Source organism: Suncus etruscus, chromosome 14 (assembly GCF_024139225.1).
Source record: "Suncus etruscus isolate mSunEtr1 chromosome 14, mSunEtr1.pri.cur, whole genome shotgun sequence".
Lineage (NCBI taxonomy): Eukaryota > Metazoa > Chordata > Mammalia > Eulipotyphla > Soricidae > Suncus > Suncus etruscus.
Genome location: NC_064861.1, coordinates 47,821,118 through 47,841,498, shown reverse-complemented (window position 1 = coordinate 47,841,498; position 20,381 = coordinate 47,821,118). Strand labels below are relative to the sequence as shown.

At 36.5% G+C, this 20,381-nt stretch overlaps 1 protein-coding gene across 1 annotated transcript in view; it reads left to right on the top strand.

Annotated features, from left to right (window-relative positions):
* The window catches only part of RPGRIP1L (RPGRIP1 like), a 139,474-nt gene that overhangs the window by 77,898 nt on the left and 41,195 nt on the right, over window positions 1-20,381 (top strand). The window contains exons 18-22 of the mRNA XM_049786057.1: window positions 8,721-8,911; window positions 9,018-9,104; window positions 12,196-12,297; window positions 13,275-13,431; window positions 16,410-16,483. Of these exons, the coding sequence (XP_049642014.1) occupies window positions 8,721-8,911; window positions 9,018-9,104; window positions 12,196-12,297; window positions 13,275-13,431; window positions 16,410-16,483 (611 nt within the window). The remainder of the gene's footprint in view (window positions 1-8,720; window positions 8,912-9,017; window positions 9,105-12,195; window positions 12,298-13,274; window positions 13,432-16,409; window positions 16,484-20,381) is intronic.

The window sequence follows — 20,381 nt, the reverse complement described above, 5'->3', positions numbered from 1 at the left end:
CCTTGAATCTATGAAATTTTAAAAGTAAATTACATTTCAGTAGTGTCAGTATCAAAGATTTAACTTTTGGGGCCGGAGAGATAGCATGGAGATAAAGCATTTGCCTTTCATGCAGAAGGTCGGTGGTTCGAATCCTGGCATCCCATATGGTTCCCCCCCCACCCCGTGCCTGCCAGGGGCGATTTCTGAGAGTAGAGCCAGGAGTAACCCCTGAGCGTTGCCAGGTGTCCTCCCCCCCAAAAAAAAAGATTTGACTTTTAACCAGTCACCTGAATTCTAATCTTAAACATTAAATCTTAAAAATTTATGATTTAAGTATATCTAAAGTTATTTTCTTCGTTGTTTTGGGAATTGCCATCTTATTACAGTAAACTTAAAATTAGTGCTAGTATAATTAATAATTATAATATAATTATATATTAATTATATATATTAATATATATTTAATATATAATATAATATTATAATATATTAATTATAATTAATATAATTAAGTATATTAAAATATAAAACATCTGCTCCAACATAACTTCATTCCCTTTCCTGTTTTTGTGTTATTATTGTCCTATATGCTTATATTATGCCTGTATTTGTTATAAACCCAGCCACACAGTGTTATAATTGGCAACTCTTCATATCCTCATATTCTTTTAAAGAATATTCTTTTAAACAAAGAGATCATTTAATTATCATGAATTTTTATTTATTTATTTATTTATTTTTGGTTTTTGGGCCACACCCGGCAGTGCTCAGGGGTTACTCCTAGCTGTCTGCTCAGAAATAGCTCCTGGCAGGCACGGGGGACCATATGGGATGCTGGGATTCGAACCAACCACCATTGTTCCTGGATCGGCTGCTTGCAAGGCAAACGCCACTGTGCTATCTCTCCATGAATTTTTATTATCAATTTTTAATATCTATTTTTTTCTATAGATTTGAGCTACTTCATTACCATTTTTTACTCCAATCCAAATCAGTCTTTTCCCTTACACTGCTATTGCTATATATATTTTTAAATATATATTTTTATATTTTATATATATATTTTATATATTTTTTTATATTTATTTTAAATCTTAGATGTACATATATAGCAAGATAATTTTGCAAGATAATTTTATGCAGCTATTTTTAAAATAAGCTAGAAGAAATGAGGAAAAACTATCTTTATATTTGTGTAATTATCTTTTTTGCTCTCCATTCTTTTCTTTTGCTTTAAGTGACCATCTGAAAACACTTCCTTTCGGCCTTTATTATGGTTTGTAAGTTAGACCTATTGTCACTGAATTCTCTCCATCATTGTTATATGTCAGTGTCTTTGCTTTTACTTTACGAAGGATAATCATACTAAATAATATTATTGGTCTTAAGCTGTTGGTTTTCTCTTCTTTTCTTTAAGTGATTTTGAGTAATTGTTCCTGGCATTCCTTGTACTTGATTCTATATTTAAGATTTATTTGTTTCACACTTTTTTTCTTTTTTGTTTTTTGAACCACACCCAGCAGCACTCAGGGGTTGCTCCAGGCTCTGTGCTCAGAAATCGCTCCTGGTAAGCTCTGGGGACCATATGTGATGCCAGGAGTCGAACCCAGCTTCCTTTCGTGTAGGCCATGTGCAAGGCAAACGCCTACTGCTGTGCTATCTCTCCCATCCTGTTTCTTTTTTTTTTTTTTCTTTTTCTTTGGTTTTTGGGCCACACCCGGTATTGCTCCGGGGTTACTCCTGGCAGTCTGCTCAGAATCCCACCCTGTTTCACACTTTTCAATGAGGCTGCTGCCCAAGAACCCAGCTGCTTTTGCTGGGACCAACCCTGCCGAGAAGAGCCTGCAGAAGTCATGTTATTGGAGGTGAGCTGGTCCCCCACCCACATGGGTCGGTGCCTGATCTCTGCCACACACTTTTCAATGGGGCTGATGTCCGAGAACCACAGCTGCTTTGCTGGGACCAACCCTCCCAGAAGAACCTGCTGAAGCCATGTGAATGGCAGCTAGCTCTGCTCACAATGTGTGGAAACCAGTCTTTCTGCTTCGCTCCTTAATCACTCACAACTCCTAGTCAATAAACCCTAGCACAACATGCAGAAAATATCACACTACAAGTGTGACAATGGGGAAACAACGCAGACTAACACCATGCGTAGAGAATTAAGATGGCAGCTCTGATGACCTGAAAAGTGCCAACCATCTATTTAGCTTTTCAGATAAAGAGTTTAGAGAAGAAATATGGAGGATAATCAATAAAACTCAAAGATAGTATGGATTAAGCTGAACAAACCACAAATAAGAATCAAGAGGATATGAAAATAGAAATCAGAAAACTCCAAACTGAAATAATAGGACTAAAAAAAATTGGTAGGCAAGATGTAAAGCTCACTGGAAAGTCTCTCCAACAGAGTAACAGCAGTTGAGGACAGAATCAGGTGGAAGAAGAGATACATAACAATGAGACTGGGGCCAAAGTGGTAAGGCGTCTGCCTTGCATGCGCTAACCTAGGACGCACTGCGGTTCAATCCCCTAGCGTCTCATATGGTCCCCCAAGCCAGGAGCAATTTCTGAGCACATAGCCCCCCCCCAATGTTATGAGACAAAGATGGACATTTTGTAATAATCAAGAGATATGTACAACAGGAAGAAATAACATTTCTAAATATATAATCACCCAATGAGGGGAGGGACCAGCAAAATATTTAAAACAATTGTTGACAAATCTGAAAGAAGGCATCAATAGCAACACAGTAACAGTGAGAGTCCTCAACACCACCCTGTCACCACTTGATAGGTCTACCAGAATAAAACATAAGAAGAATATACTAGCTCTAAAAGGAGAAAAAGGAAGAAAGTGGTTATATAGTGATATATACAGGGCTCTTCATCCCCAGAAAACTGAATACTCAAATGCTCATGATCATTCTCCAAGATAGACTACATGTCAACCCATAAACATACCTCCATAAAATCAAGAGGATAGAAATTGTACAGACTACCTTCTCAGATCACAATGCACTGAAATTAGAAGTGAACTACAAACAAATGTAGAAGAAAAATTTTCACACCTGGAAATTGAACAGATCACTACTGAATAATCAGTGGGTCAGAGAGGAAATCAAAATATTCCTAGAAACAAATACAAATGAAGCCACACATTACTAGAATCTGTTGGACATGGCAAAAGCAGTACTAAGAAAAAAATTTTTATAGCTTTACAAGCACAATTCAGGAAGGAAAAGGGGGGTCAAATAAATAACTTAATGACACAACTTATAAAGTTATAAAATGATCAACAAAATGAACCAAAAATAGCTAGGCAGAAGGAAATAACAAAACTTAAAGCAGAAATTAATGAAGTGGATATCCAAAGAACAATTCAAAAGATCAGCGAAAGCAAAAGTTGGTTCTTTGAAAAAAAATAACAAGATCGATAAATCATTAGCAAAAATCACAGAGAGAAAAGTAATAAACCACATTAGAAATGAAAAGGGAGGATCACTACAGATATACATGATTCAAAGGGTAATCAGAGACTACTTTGAGAAACTCTATGCCACAAAGCAAGAGAATATGGAATAAATGGATAAATTCTTGGATTCATAATCTACCATGGTTGAATCAGGATAATCTAGTATATCTAAATATGCTACTACTGAGGAAATTAAAATGGTAATCAAAAGTCTTCTCAAAAACAAAAGCCCAGGCCCAGATGGATTCACTAACGAATTCTTTCAAACCTTTCAAGAGGAATACTACCAAAAATGAAAACAATATGATCACATCTGTAGATACAGAGAATGCATTTGATAAAGTCCAAAACTTGTTCATGATTTAAAAATAAAACTCTCAACAAGATGGGAATGGAAGGAATTCTTCTCAGTATAGTCAAGGCAATTTACCACAAGCCAAAGACAAATATTATATTCGATTGAGATAAACTAAAAGCCTTTCCTCTAAAATTTGGTACAAGACAAAGCTGCCACTTGTCCCCCATCTTACCACTTCTATTAAGTATAGAACTGGAAGTACTTGCAATAGCATTTAGACAAGAAAATGAGAGCAAGGGCATCCAGATAGGAAGGGAAGAAGTCAAGCTGTCACTGTTTGCAAATGACATGCTACTATATTTAGAAAACCCTGAAGACTCTACCAAAAAGCTTCTAGAAACAAATTCATATGTAAAGTGGCAGGCTACAAAATTAACATGCAAAACCTTAAAAAAATCCCTTTCACATTAGTGTCACACAAATTCAAATAATTTGGAGTCATCTAAAGAGGTGAAGGACCTATACAAAGAAAACTACAGGGGCCGGAGAGATAGCATGGAGGTAAGGCGTTTGCCTATCATGCAGGAGGTCATCGGTTCAAATCCCGGTGTCCCATATGGTCCCCCGTGCCTGCCAGGAGCAATTTCTGAGCCTGGAGCCAGGAATAACCCCTGAGCACTGCCGGGTGTGACCCAAAAAAAAAAAAAAAAAAAGAAAAGAAAAGAAAGAAAAGAAAACTACAAAACTCTGCTTCAAGAAATAAAAGAGGACACAAAGAAAAGGAGACACATACCCTGCACAATGATTGGGAGGATTAACAGCATTAAAATGACGGTGCTTCCAAAGCATTCTATAGATTTAATGCAATCCTTCTAAAGATACCCATGGCATTCTTCAAAAAAGTGGGCCAAATACTCCTGAAACTCATAACAATAAATACCCATGAATAGCTAGAGCAACCCTTAGGAAGAGGAATATCACTTTCCCCAACTTTAATTTGTATTACAAAGCAATAGTCATTAAAACAGCATGGTATTGGAATAAAGACAGACCCCCCCAGATCAATGGAATAGACTTGAGTATTCAGAGAATGTTTCCCAGACATCAATTTTTGATAAAGGGGCAAGAAATGCAAAATGGACCAAGGAAAGCTTCTTAAACAAGTGGTGTTGGGACAACTGGTCAGCCACATGCAAAAAAGCTAACTCAGACCTCTAACATCACACACAAAGATTGTAAATCCAAATGGATTAAATACTTTGATATCAGACCCAAAACCTTAAGGTATATAGAACAATATATAGGTAAAATACTTCATTACATTGAGAATAAAGGCAAGTTCAAGGAGGAAATATCACTCTCCAAACAAGTGGAAGTGGAGATAAATAGATGGGACTATTTTAAGCTGAGAAGCTTCTGCACCTCAAAGGAAATAGTGACTAGGATACAAAAGTCACCAACAGAATGGGAGAAACTAATCACCCAATATCCATCAGATAAGGGGTTAATATCTAAGATATACAAGTTTCTGACAGAATTTAACAAGAAAAAAATCTAACCTCATCAAAAAATAAAGCAGGGGAGAAGAAATGAACAGACACTTCCTGAAAGAAGAAATACAAATAGCCAAAAGCACATGAAAAAATTTTCCACATCACTAATCATCAGGGAGATGCAAATCAAAACATGTCACGCCACAGAGGTACCATGCTACAGAGACTGGTGCACATCACAAAGAACAAGAACAATCAGTGCTGGTGGGGATGTGAAGAGAAAGGAACTCTCATTCACTGCTGGTGGGAATGCTGTCTATTCCAACCTTTATGGAAAACAATATGGAGATACCTCAAAAAAACTGGAAACTGAGCTCCCATATTATCGAGCTATACTCTTCCTAGGGATATACCCTAGGAGCACAAAAGCACAATACAAAAATGCCTTCATCACACCTATATTCATTGCAGTGCTATTTACAATAGCCGCAATCTGGAAACAATCCAGATGCCCTTCAACAGATGAATGGCTTAAAGAAACTAGTACATATACTCAGTGGAATATTATGCAGCCATCAGGAGAGATGAAGTCATGAAATTTTCCTATATGTGGATGACATGGAACTATTATGCTGAATGAAATAAATCGGAGAGAGATAGACTTAAAATAGCCACACTCATCTGTGGGTTTTAAGAAAAAAATAAAAGACATTATTGTAATAATGTCCAGAGACAATAGAGATGAGGGCTGGAAGGACCAACTCATGATATGAAGCTCACCACAAAGAATGGTGAGTATGGTTAGAGAAATAACTACAATAACAACTATCATGAAAATGTTAATAACTAAGAGAAGAGAATGTCTCAAATACAGGCAAGGGGTAGGAGAGGAATAAGATGGGGACATTGGTGGTGGGAATGTTGCACTGGTGAAGGGATGTGTTCTTTTAATGACTGAAACCCAACTACAAACATGTTTGTAATCATGGTGCTTAAATAAAGTTATTATTAAAAAAACAGTATGGAGATTCCTCAGTAAATTAATTGAGCTCCCATATGATCCAGCTACACCACTCCTATGGGGTATTCCTAGGAACTCAGAAACACAATAAAAAAATGCCTTCCTCACACTTATATTCATTGAAGCATTATTTATAATAGCTAGAACCTGGAAACAACCCAGATATCTGACAGCAGATGAGTGGCTAAAGAAACCATAGTACATAGACACAATGGAATACCACACAACTGTCAGGAAAAAAGAAGTCATGAAATTTTCCTATAATGGATGGACATGGAAACTATGGTGCTGAGTGAAATAAGTCAGAGGGAGAGAAATAGACATAGAATAGTCTCACTCATCTGTGGGAGTTAAGAAAATCAAAGACAGTATTGTAATAATACTCAGAGACAATAGAGATGAGGGCTGGAAGGATCGACCTACAGTCGAAGCTTACCACACCTGGCCATGCCCGAGTTATTTCTGCCTCTGTAATTAGAAATTAATCAAGGCAGTGCTCAGGGAGCAATATGGGATGTCAGAGATTGAACCTGGGTCAGCTGCATGCAAAGCAAATGCCTTACCTGCTCTACTATCACACCTGCCCCTATCATGTTTTAAATAGGGACCACATTTCTAGTATTACTTCAGGGTCCCTGTGCCATTTTCAGAGATGCTCAGGGACCAGCAGTGGCTTGGAAGGGCCAAGTTGTGTGATTCATTAGGGGGAAGTTTGGTGTTTGGGGGAATTTGTGGTACCAAGAATCAAACTCAGGTTTACATGGCATGCTAGGCTTGTGCTCTAACCTCCAGCCCTATTACTATTTTTTTGGTTTCTTTTCTATGTTGTGTCTAAAACCCAGATCTCATGCATGAAAGGCTTGCACTTTACCACTGAGCCACATTCCTTTCCTTCCACTTCTTTGGAATTACTTTTTATGGGAATTGTTTACTGTGTTCTTTCTGAAGCAATGGGGAAGTCCTGCTTTGAGTTTATCACCTCCCTATATTCCACCTGTTTACTTTTTTTCTATTTAAAATATAGAGTTTTTGTGGTGTTTGTTTCCTACTTAGCAATTAAGAGAAATATCAGGGGCTGGTTGTAGTCATTTGCCTCACAAGTGGCTGATCCAGAACCAACGTTGGTTCGAATCCCAGCATCCCATATGGTCCCCTGTGCCTGCCAGGAAGGATTTCTGAGCAGAGAGCCAGGAGTTACCCCTGAGCACCTCCAGGTGTGACCTAAACCCACCCCCCAAAAAAGAGAAATATCAAATACTTTAGGAACTAGTTAAAGATCCTGAAACTAAAGTTATGCTTCAAGTATGTTTTGTTTTTTTCAAGTCCTAGATTGTTCATGCTTTGAAAAAGATATTGCAATGGTTAAACTCTGTGAGTCAATATCATCAATTTTTATTAGTACTGTATTTTGAAGTAGGTTTAATTTTTCTGTTGAATTATTAGCTAAGAATTCAACAAATAATATTTAAAATTATGGTAAAATTATATAAAAATATAGGGGCCGGAGAGATAGCATGGAGGGTAAGGAGTTTGCCTTTCATGCAGAAGGTCATCGGTTGGAATCCCGGCGTCCCATATGGTCCCCCGAGCCTGCCAGGAACGATTTCTGAGCGTAGAGCCAGGAGTAACCCCTGAGCGGTGCCGGGTGTGACCCAAAAAACAAAAAACAAACAAAAAAGAAAATATAAAGACCAGAACAACCCCCCAAAATTCTGAAATTTCAATGTATTTTCTAGAGATGTGTTTTGTAAGAATACTCTAGCCAAAATCAAAGTTGATAGTTAAGCTTTAATTCAGGTAATGTCTTAGAGGAAGAAAGGAATTCCAAATAATCTCTGAATTTAATTTCAGTGAATTAAAATATAAATTAATTTAGTCATCTTTGAGTCGGCATATCTTGGAAGCCTTAATTTCTGAAAGCAACCTGCATGAGAAATAATGTCATCATTGATTTTTTTTTTTTATGATTCATTTGAGTTGAAAAAGCCAATGTGGTGTTGCAGAGGTCTCCCAACTGCTATGGACTACCCCAACCATTCTTGGAAGTGGTCAGCAGTTAGAAAGTGCCTAGAATTCCGAGGCCAGAGAGATAGCATGGAGGTAAGGCATTTGCCTTGCATGCAGAAGGACAGTGGTTTGAATCCTGGCATCCCATATGGTCCCCTGAGCCTGCTGGGAGTGATTTCTGAGCTTAGAGCTAGGAGTAACTAACCCCTGAGCACTGCCAGGTGTGACCCAAAAACCACAAAAAAAAAAATGTGCCTAGAATATTTATTTTCATTTTCTATGCATTCAATATTTAATAGGAATCCAAAAATAACAACCAGGACCTCCTACATGAAAGCATATGTCTATCACCCTAAGGTGTATTCCCAGCACCAAACCAGTCATTCCTTCATTCATGTGGCAAGAAAACTTTAGCATTAATCAAAAGTATCTGTAATTTGACAGGAATATTTGAGTTAACAGATCATAAAAAGTGTCCTGCAGGAACCATCCATGTCATATTGAAATGGAAATTTGCTTACCTGCCTCCAAGTGGATCCATAATAACTGAAGACTTAAAAAGTGTCATACATAAAGAAGAGTCAGAAGCTGTTCAAAGACTATCTTCAACATCTTCTGTTAGCACACCGGTTATAGTGAGTAACAGTTACTTTTAATTTCCAGTGAGGCTTAAAAAATAGTTGAAGCCATGCCTGAAAGATATTTTAATCATATTAAGTATGCCAGATTTGTTTATCTTAGGCACCAACACCTAAACCAAGACAACGTTTAACAAAAGCTGTAGAAAAGAAAGTATCTTTTGTGGACATCATGCCGGATCAGAGTTCTGTAAGTAGTGAACACTCATAAGATCAATACTTTTCAATAACATATGTTTAAAATAGATGAAATGAAAATGGGTGAGTGAGGGGCCGGATCAATAGCACAGTAGTACAGCATTTGACTTGCACACTGCCAACCAGAACAGACCCAGGTTTGATCCCAGCATTGCATATGGTCCCCCGAGCCTGCCAGGAGTAACCCCTGAGCATTGTGAGTGTGACCCAAAAACAAAAAAGAAAAGAAAAGGAAAGATAAAAGAAAATAGGTAAATGAATAAGATATTTTCACACCTTTGAAATATTAGCTTTATTATTTGGCATTGTGTATAAATGTTAACCTTTGTTGCTCTCATACTAGCTACTATCCCATTTACCAAACTGAAAATAAAAAAGTCTTATAAAAAATATTCCCAAATTGTCTTGAGCCAAATAAAATCTCCTTAATTTTCTCTCTCTTTTTTCACCTATTGAACTCAGCTTCACCAGTGATTGTTCTCAATCTTGGCCCATACCTGGAAATATTGAAGTGCCTCAGTAGTCAAACTTGAGAGCTATACATTTTAATCTACCTTGAGATTTAGTCAGTCACAAAATTTTGAAAACATATATGTGCTAACTTATCTCTAGTCATAAACTTTTGTCTTTATCTCACTGCTGAATATCCTATTCATTTTCATTTCCTCTGCATTAAATATTTAATAAGAATCCAAGAATAACATCAAGAAACAAAACATGGTTTCACTGTCTCCTTCACATTTCCATTTGTTCTCTTTTAATGTTTCCCATTCCCAATAAATGCCATACTCACGTATGCCTTTATAATCATATTTGGGGACATCCCCATAACTTTTCTTTTTTCCATCCCACCTACAATTCTTCCAGAAAACTTCTCAACTGTAGCTTCTTTCAAAATATATTTTCTGATATCTACTGATCTGAGATATAACCCGTTATATCTGTAGATAGTAACTCAAGTTACTATCATCTCTCAGAGATGGAATAAAAAAGTGGGATTTTTTTTTTGCTAATTCAAGTTTTAAATATTAACAGATCTGTGCATCCACTAACCATGTTAAAAACTCTTTTCCCCAAGATTTAAAATAACACTTAGCATTATAGTTTATACTGCATGTACTCCTATTTAAAAATCAGGAAAGTAGGAGCCAGGCCTTGAATGCATGAAACCTGAGTTCAATCTTTCACACAGCTATAAATAAATCATCAGAAAAGTGATGGATGTGGATGTTAAATAACTAATTGAGGACATTTGAGATAGTAGTTCTATTGACCCCTATCTCAGGGTTTCCACTGAGGGTTGTGTAATCGCTTGCTTTGTTTCTTTTTATTCTGCATATGAGTAAGATCATCTGGTATCTGTTTGTTTTTCTCACTTTACTCACATGACACCCTCCCATTCTATTCAAGTTGGGGAAACTGCAGGATTTTATCTTCCTCATAGCTAAGTAGTATTTCATTGTTTGCATGTTCCACCACTTCTTTAACCACTTGTCTATTGCTGGACAGTTGGGTTGTTTTTAGGTATTGGCTGTTATAAATAATACTGAGATCGCTTCTCAGCCTTTTGGCTAATATCAAGTATAGTATAAACACCACTGTGATGGTATGTACATGGCTTTTGAGTTAATGTTTTTGTGTATTTGGGATCAATGTCTAAGGAGTATAATGCCAGGGTCCCATGGAAGCTTTATTTTTAATCTGTTGTGAAATCTATAAACTACTTCTCAAAGAAATTAAACCAAGCAATAGTTTTACCAGTAATTTCTGTAAGTTCCTTTTTCACCATATCCTTGCTACCAGTTAATGTTTCCACATTTTTTATATAGGCCATTCTGACTGGTGTGTCATGATAACTCATTGTTTTAATTTGAATTTCCCTGATAACCAGTCCTGACAAATGTTTAGTCATATATCTATTGGCTTTTTTTAATGATTTTTTTTAATTTGGGGGGGGGGTTGGGGTCAACCCAGCAGCGCTCAGGGGTTACTCCTGGCTCTATGCTTAGAAATTGCTCCTGGCAGTCTCAGGGGACCTTATGGTATGCCAGGATTCGAACCTGTTTTCTGCATGCAGGGCAAAAGCCCTACGTCCATGCTATCTCTCCAACCCCTATTTAAATTATTTTTATTGTGACCAATATGAATTACAAGTCTTTCACAGTTATATTAAAGGTGTTTTTATGGTATCATTTCTTTCTCTTTTTTGCCACACCCAAAGACACTCAAAGCCTTTTATTCCTGGCTCTGTGCTAGTAGTGACTCCTGGTCATGCTTGGGGGATCATATGCAGTGTTAGAAATCTAACTGAGCCAAGTACCTTAACCCTTGGGCCTGTTTCATCTCTGAGAAAGTGTCTATTCAAAAAACAAGAAAAAGAAAAAAAAAAGAAAGTGTCTATTCATCTCTTTTTCCTTTTTTTTTTTTTTTTTTTTTTTGCCTTTTGGGCCACACCCTGTGACACTCAGGGGTTACTCCTGGCTATACTCTCAGAAATCTCAGAAATGGCTTGGGAGATCATATGAGATGACGGAGATTGAATCAAGGTCTGTCCAGGATCGGCCTTGTGCAAGGCAAAAGCCCTACTGCTGCTCTATCACTCCAGCCCCTCCTTTTCACATTTTTTAAAAGGAGTTAATTATTTTCTTTGTTGTTGAGCTTTTAAGAATGTTTTATATATTTTAGATATTAGCAGTATCAGTACAAAGTTTCTTACCACTTTTTTCATGATTATATGCAACTCATTCTTGGGTAAATCAGATTTATTTACCTAATGCCCTATTGTTGGAATTTTTACTTTTTTATATAAAAATACTCCAATATGCTATTTTGCAGTCATATAATTGAATATATTCTATATGTATATGATATATATATCATGAATATAATCATTGTCCTGAAATACTCTAATAAATATATTCATTGTCTTAAGGGTAATTATTACATTTACTCCTAGTTTTTACTTGTGCGTATACATATATGTATGTATGTATACGTATGTGTACATATATGTAAATTTTTAAAAATAATTTGAGAATCAGTTAATATAATAATGTGCTCTAATGTTTTTGCATTAATCTAAGGAAATATCTCCTCCTCCTGAAGATATGAAAAATAGTCTACCAGAAATAAAACATAAACCAGAAATAGAAATGAGTATACCAGCTGTTTCACATATCCCTAAGGTATGTATACATAATTATTATTTGAGAGGGCATTTCCAAAGGCCACTCTCAGTGATTCTTGGCTAACCAGACTGGCAGCTAAGTGCAGGGACCTAAAGATATGATTCTGCTAGGATCTTGTAATGCCAGGATTACCTAGGCCACCACGGCAGTGCTTAAGGTCTTCCAGGTTGCACTTTGGCAATGTTAGAGGACCATGCAATACCAGAGTTGGCCACATTCACCTCAACCCCTGACTGTCTCTCTGAGTCCCTTAAAATTATTATTAAAGGTTATATTTGGTTCAATGGTTCATTGGCTGGAAGGATGCTCCTAAGTATTGATCAAGGGTTCCTGGAAGCACTCTGAACCAATTCTTGGACCTATTTAACAAGCCTGAAATTCAATGTTTGGGCTCGACAGCATAGTACTGCTCAGCCCAGCAATGCTTTGTGCTTCCTTGGAAGTGCTTTGTGGCTATCAGGTCTATACCTAGAGATGCCTGAAGGGCCTTGTGTTTCTAGACATTGAATCCATCACATCAGTATGCAAGGTATACACATCATTCTTTGAGCTAACTCCTGAGCCCTTGATTTAGTTCTCTAAAAAAAAATGTGTCTATTGGCATGCATCAGGAATTACTAGCATTGATCCTATTTTTAGTTATGACTTTCTTAGAGCAGAAAGATAAAAAATGACATGTGTAACAGCTACAGTTATGCTGATATTAGCAGGCAGTGAATCAATACATAAATTTAAGAATTAATGTAAACCACTTTGAGATTAATGCATTTTTCATTCTTAGTTTTAATCAGATTTCATTTATCTGCATATTTTCATTTGTAAATTGTAGCTGATTATTTTCTAATGAATTATACATAAATAGTACATGTCTATAAGTTTCAAGTTTACATAATTTATTTTGCAAGTGTTTCAGTAAGAACGCTATAAATGTGTCTCAGTATAATAAGTTCACTGATGTGCATTCATATCTTCAGATTTCTCAAGGAAGTGATGTAAAGGTAAAAGAGAACAGTGAGAAAATTCAACCAGGAAAAGAAGATGATATGTCTTTACTATCTGAAGGTCAGCTTGCAGAACGAAGTTCAACTTCTGAAGATGAAACAGAAATAACTGAGGAATTGGAACCAGAAGGTGACTTTATTTTTAATTTAAATATCTTACCTTTGGGTTTTTGGACCCTAACAGTTTTTGTACTTGACAGTTGCTCCAAGTGGTACTTAAAATACCACATCATGCCAGAGATTGAACCCAAGCCTCCTATGTGCAAAGTATACACTCAACCCATTGAATTATTTCTCCTGTTCCAGCTTTCTTATTTTTTTTTAATTTGGGGGCCAACCTCACTGACTCTCAGTGCTTCTGTTCTGTGTTCAGGATTCACTCCTGGTAGGTCTTCAGGGACCATATGTAATGCTGAGGGTTAAGCCAGAGTTGTCTACATGCAAGGCAAACAGTTTAGCCTCTACTCTTTTTTTGTTTGTCTGTTTTTGTTTTTTTGTTTTTGTTTTTGGGTCACACCCGGCATCGCTCAGGGATTACTTCTGGCTCTACACTCAGAAATCGCTCCTCCTGGCAGGCTCGGGGACCATATGGGATGTCGGGATTCAAACCAGCGTCTTTTTGCATGCAAGGCAGACACTCTACCTCTAGGCTGTCTCTCCGGCCCTAGCCTCTGCTCTTCTTTTTTTTTTTTTTAATTTTTGTTTTGGTTTTTGGGCCACACCCAGTAACACTCAGGGGTTACTCCTGGCTATATGCTCAGAAATCATTCCTGACTTGGGGGACCATATGGAATGCTGAGGAATCAAACCAAGGGATCAATCCATCCTAGGTCAGTGCATGCAAGGCAAATGCCCTACTACTTGTGCCACTGCTCCAGCCCCCTCTACTCTTACTTCTAACCACCTGCTTTCTTTTATAAATAAACACTGTGTACTTAACTCTTTGAGATATTCAATCCTCTGGAGTTTTCCTCAAAGTACATCTTTATTTAATAGTGGGCATCTTTATGGTATATAGCTTTTTTGTTTCTTTGTGTTTTGATTTGGTTTTGATTTGGTTCACACCAGGAGTTGCTGTGGTGTAGTGTTACTCCTGACTCCATGCTCAGGGATTGTTCCTAACAGTACTGCAGGGGCCATGCAGTGCTAGAGATCATACCTAGACTTCTTACATACAAAACATGTGCTCCAGCACTTTAAGACCTATCTCCAGCCTGTCATATATTTTCTTAGCAGAAATGATGGGTTATAGACTAAAGTCTAGTCAGCTGTAGTCAGGTATAATTACTGCATGTCTTATTTCTATGTGGCACACAGCGTTATTGTTGACCATCTTCCAAATATATTTTCTGTTTGTTTATGTTTTGGGTCACACCTGGCAGTGCTGAGAGTTTATTCATGGCTCTATACTCTACACTCAGGGATCACTCCTGGCATGTTTCAGGAACCATAGGGGGGTGCCATGAATCAAATCTTGATCAGCTATGTTTAAGGAAAGTGTCCTACCCACTGTACTATCTCCCCAACCCTCCCTGTTCCTGATATTTCAAATGACTTTATATCCTATTTTGGGTCAGGATTATTTGAGAGGACTTAATTTATTTCTGTTTCTTAAAAGCTAAAGCTTTTAAAATCTCAGAACTCAGACCAAAAAAGAGGCAATGTACTATATTACTTAATTTATATAAATAGCTAAAGTCAAACTAGTCTATACTGAAGAAAATAACTAAAAGTTGGGTATCTTGGAAGAAAAAAATTAGAGCATAAGAAAGAGGCAGAAGCACGAGATTGCAAAAAAGAATGAAGATTGAAGTTGATATATTTACTGTCATAACTGTAGTGTTGCATTCACAGAATTAATTATGTATCAGACTATTGATTTTGTGCCTTAAAATATAAAGCTTATTATATATCAGTTTTACCTTAATAAGAGTTGGTGAAATTTATAAAAAATGTTTTCAAATATGGGGCCCGTGAGGTGGCGCTTGCAAGCGCTAGCCAAGGAAGGACCCCCAGCGTCCCATATGGTCCCCCCAAGCCAGGGGCAATTACTGAGCGCTTAGCCTGGAGTAACCCCTGAGGATCAAATGGGTGTGGCCTCAAAAAAATGTTTTCAAATAGTTAAGATAATTTTAATTTTACACAGTAGTATTGGTTGGAATGTAGGAAACATCTTTTTTGAAACATCTCTTAACCTGTGTTTTATTTTAATTATCTTTTAATTTTTATTTAAATTCTATGGTTTACAAAGTTATTCAGAATACAGTTATTTTTTGGCATTTAGTGTTCCAGCACCATCAGCACCAATCAGTGTAATTGTCTTCATCTTCCATCCACCTTCTAAGCCTGCCCCTTGGCAGACACAAAATAATTAACTTTATGTAGCTGATTATAACAAAATGATAAATGGAATTATCAAAGATAGTATAGTAAAATAAAATTTGTGAAAATTGTTATATCTCACACTAGTATTATGAAGTTATTAAAGTCATTGTCTGAGGACTTACTGAGCTACTGGTTGAATCTTCTGTGTTCTTGTTTTCACTTATTGAGTTTAGTAGGTTTCTATGCTACTTTCCCATTTAATTTTTTGTGCTCCTGCTAGACTGCCTGTATTGTGGAATTCAGAGGCTTTGGGATATGGGTATGGCCCCTACTCTGAGAAAGCCCCAGAATTTTTAGTCCAAAGACTGGTGAACCTGGGAATTTTGTCAGCTTGGCCTATATTCCTAGAGTTATCATAAAGCTGTGAAGCTGGGTCATTTTCACAAGTGAGTCTGCTTGGCCTTCTGGCCATATGGGGTGGAAGGATTACGGAGGTGGGGGGCTGCCTGTCCATCCACTCTAAGGAGACCCCAGAGTTTCAAAATGTATAAGCTCTATTTTTATTTTTATTTCTTCACTTCAATAAAGCTAAACTTAGAATTCTCAGCAATTTTTTCTCTTTTCTAAAATATATTGTAATTTTAAGTATCTTTATTATTAAAAAGGATCCAGTTTTTATGTTGTTCTCTTAAAGGTAATCTTAATGTGCTTGTTCTCTTCTTCATCAATTATAAATATGATTTTTTAACACATTCAAACCAATATACTTTACTTTTTCAACAGACGAAGAAGACAGATCAGCTTCTGACAGTGATGAGTGTATTATTCCAGCTCCTGTCTCTAAGAATATCAAACTGGTCAGTAACTTGATGCCAGTTAATAATGTTTTATTTTTTGTTGTTGTTGTTTCTTTTTAAATAATATCTTTTATTAAGCATCACGATTACAAACATGATTTTAGTTGGTTTCAGTCATAAAAAAAAACACCCCCCTTCACCAGTGCAACCTCCCACCACCAATACTCCCCATCTTCTTCTTCCTGCACCCCGCCTGTATTTGAGACAGGCATTGTACTTTTCTCACTCATTAACATTGTCATGATAGTTGTTAGTGTAGTTATTTCTCTAACTGCATTCACCATTCTTTGTGATGAGCTTCACTAATAATGTTTTAAATAAAGTTACTTGTCATTTATAATGCATCATTCTTCATATATGAAAATCTTAAGGCAAATTTTTTAAAAAAATAATCTATTGACATCTTATTCCGGTAATTGTTTACCATAATAAATTATATTTTTGATTTAATTACATAAACACAGGCATTATTTTATTTTTATGTGCATGTTCAGAGTAATTTAATATTAGTAACTTCAATTGTGACTTGCTAAAACCAGTTGACTTAGGGAGTAGAGAAATAATGTCAAGAGGTAAGGCCTGAGTTTGATTTCCAGACACAAGAATCTCTATCATAATCTCTATGAATAACCCTGGACTAGCTATATATATATGTATATATGTGTGCATACAATATATAGTATATACATGTACATATATTCCTAGTTTTATAGCACATTGCTAATAAGTACTGTGTATGTTATATGAGAAGTATTGTGCTTAATCAGGACTTTTTTTTTTTTTTTTGCTTTTTGGACCACACCCAGTAATACTCAGGGGATACTCCTGGCTATGCATTCAGAAATCACTCCTGGCTGGGGAACCATATGGGTCACCATATAGGATCAAACCTATGTCCATCCTGGATTGGCTGCATGCAAGGCAAACATGCCAGGGCTATTTCTGAGTGCAGAGCCAGGAGTAACCCCTAAGCATTGCTCGATGTGACCCAAAAATAGAAAAACAAAAACAAACAAACAAAAGTAAATAAAGCCTGCATTAGTTGGGGAAATTGTTCATGAAAATGCAAGTAGTAATTAGTTAATTTACAATATAAAACTATAACAGAAAATAGCAGTAATTAAATCACTGTTGTTTGAGCTAAAAAATGTTTAGCTTGGGACCGGAGCAAGAGCACAATAGTAGGGCATTTGCCTTGCACACAGCTGTCCCAGGGAGGACCTTGGTTCAATCCCCAGCATCCCACATGGTCCACCATACCTGGAGCGATTTCTGAGAGCATAGCCAGAACTAATCCCTGAGCATCACCCGGGTATGCCGAAAAACAGAAAAATAAAATAAAAAAAATTAGCTGTTTTCTGACCTATTACCTTTCGTTTTGAAATGAGTGAAGTGAAATAATACTACTACTTAGGAAGCTAGGAAAAATTTTGGGTGATCTATTTTATTTGGTGAGAGAGGTTAGGCCACACTTTTGTTTCTGTGCTCAGGAGGAGTGCTTGGGAGGAGTGACTGAACAGGGTGCCAGAGATAAAACCCTAATTGGTCATATACAAGGCAAGTGCCTTACCCACTATACTACCTGGGTGATTTGTTAAACAAGTTTCCAAGAGCAATATGCGCAAGAACTGCCCCTCTTACCGTCAGACCCTTTCTTTATGGACTTTTTCTTATTTTAAGTTGACTTTTTCTGCTTTTTTCCCCTACCTTATTTACTTTCTTTTACCAAGAGATAGTCACAGACACAAATAGATAGGGTCTATATTCATTGTGTACTCTTGATTAATTCCTCTGTGACTAAATAAAATAAAGTGCCCTGTTCTGTCACAATACATTAACAGCCTTTTCTTCATATAAATATAGAAAAGCCTCAGTTACAATCCAGAAGCCTAAATAAACATTTCTAATTTTATTCTATTGGTACTTGGAAGAGAATACAATAATTTTATTTTCTGCCATATTTATCATCTAAAATCAGCATTTAAGTCTGGGAGATATCTCCAAGGCCTGGGGAACTCTGGGTTCAACTCCCACCATTGCATACTCCCTACCCTCAAGCTCCACCAAGTACTACTGGATATAGCCCCAAAACCAACAAGGGAGACTTGGGACATTGGTGATGGGAATGTTGCACTGGTGATGGGTGGTGGTCTTTACATGACTGAAACCCAAACACAATCATATATGTAATCAAGGTGTTTAAATAAAAATAAAATAAAATAAAATAAAAGTGCATTCAATGGAAAAATATTATCTAAAATTTATAAGTCCAGACCAACAAAGATGTCCTCCAAGGGATATTAGACAATGTGGAAATATTTTTTATTGTCATATCAGGAGGAACTGATATCATCTAGTGTTTAGAAGACAAGATTGCTAGTAAAGTTGCTATAATGCACAGAACCTACAATGTATGTATTTTTCTTTTTGTTTATATGGTGTATTATGTTGATTTATTTACATATGTTAAACCATCCTTGCATTCCTGGAATGAATCCTAGTTGATTGTGGTATATGACCTTCTTGATGAGGCATTAGATCCTATTTGCCAGAATTTTGTTGCGGATCTTCGCATCTGTGTTCATCATGGATATTGGGCTGCAGTTTTTTTCCTTGCAACATCTCTGTCTGGTTTTAGTATCAGGGTTATGCTAGCTTCATAAAAATTATTTATGGGTGTTCCTGATTTTTCAATTTCATAAAAGAGCCTGAAAAGGATTGGTAGTACTTCCTCTAGAAAGGTTTGAAAGAATTTGTTAGTGAATCCATCTTGGCCTGTGCTTTTGTTTTTGGGAAGACTTTTGATTACTCTTTTAATTTTCTCAGTAGTGATGGGTCTATTTAGATATGCTAGATCATCCTGCTTTAACCATGGAAGATTTTAGGAGTCCAAGAATTTATCTGTTTCTTCCAGATTCTCATATTTCATGGCACAGAGTTTCTCAAAATAGTCTCTGATTACCTTTTGAATCTCTGCAGTATCTGTAGAGATCTCACTCTTTTCATTTCTAATCTGGTTTATTAAGTTTCTTCTGTTTCTTTGTGAGTTTTGCTAGTGGTTTATCTTGTTTATTTTTTCAAAGAACCAATTTTTACTTTGGTTGATCTTTCACAATTTTTTTAATCTACATTTCATTGATTTTTCTGCTCTGAGCTTTGTTATTTCCTTTTGCCTACCTATTTTGGGTTCCTTTTGTTGATCATTTTCTAATTTTAAAAGCTGTGTCATTAAACTATGTAGGCCCCTTTTTCTTTTCTGATATGTGCTTGCAAAGCTATAAATTTTCCTCTTAGTACAGCTTTTGCTGTGTCCCATAAATTCTAATAGTTGGTGTCTTCATTGTCATTCGTTTGCAATATTTTTGATTTTTTTTTATTTCATCTCTAGCCCACTGGTTGTTCAGCAGTGTGCTGTTTAATTTCCAGGTGTTAAAGGTTTTCTTCTGTGACCCTTTGTAGTTCACTTCTAATTTTAGTGCCTTGTGATCTGAGAAAGTAGTCTGTATAATTTCTATCCTCTTGATTTTATGGAGATGTGTTTTATGGGCCAGCATGTAAACTATCCTGGAAAATGACCCATGAACATTGGAGAAGAATGTGTATCCAGTTTTCTGGGGATGGAGTGCCCTATATATACCTACTAGTCCACTTTCTTCCATTTCTCTTTTCAGAGCTAGTATATTCTTGTTGATTTTCAGGCCTGGTTGACCTATCAAGGGGTGACAGGACAGTATTGAGGTCTCCCACAATTATTGTGTTGCTATTAATGTCTTCTTTCAGGTTTGTCAACAATTGTACTAAATATTTTTCTGGTCTCTCATTAGTGCGTATATGTTTAGGAGATTGATTTCTTCTTGCTGTATATATCCTTTGATTAGTATGAAATGACTATCTTTGT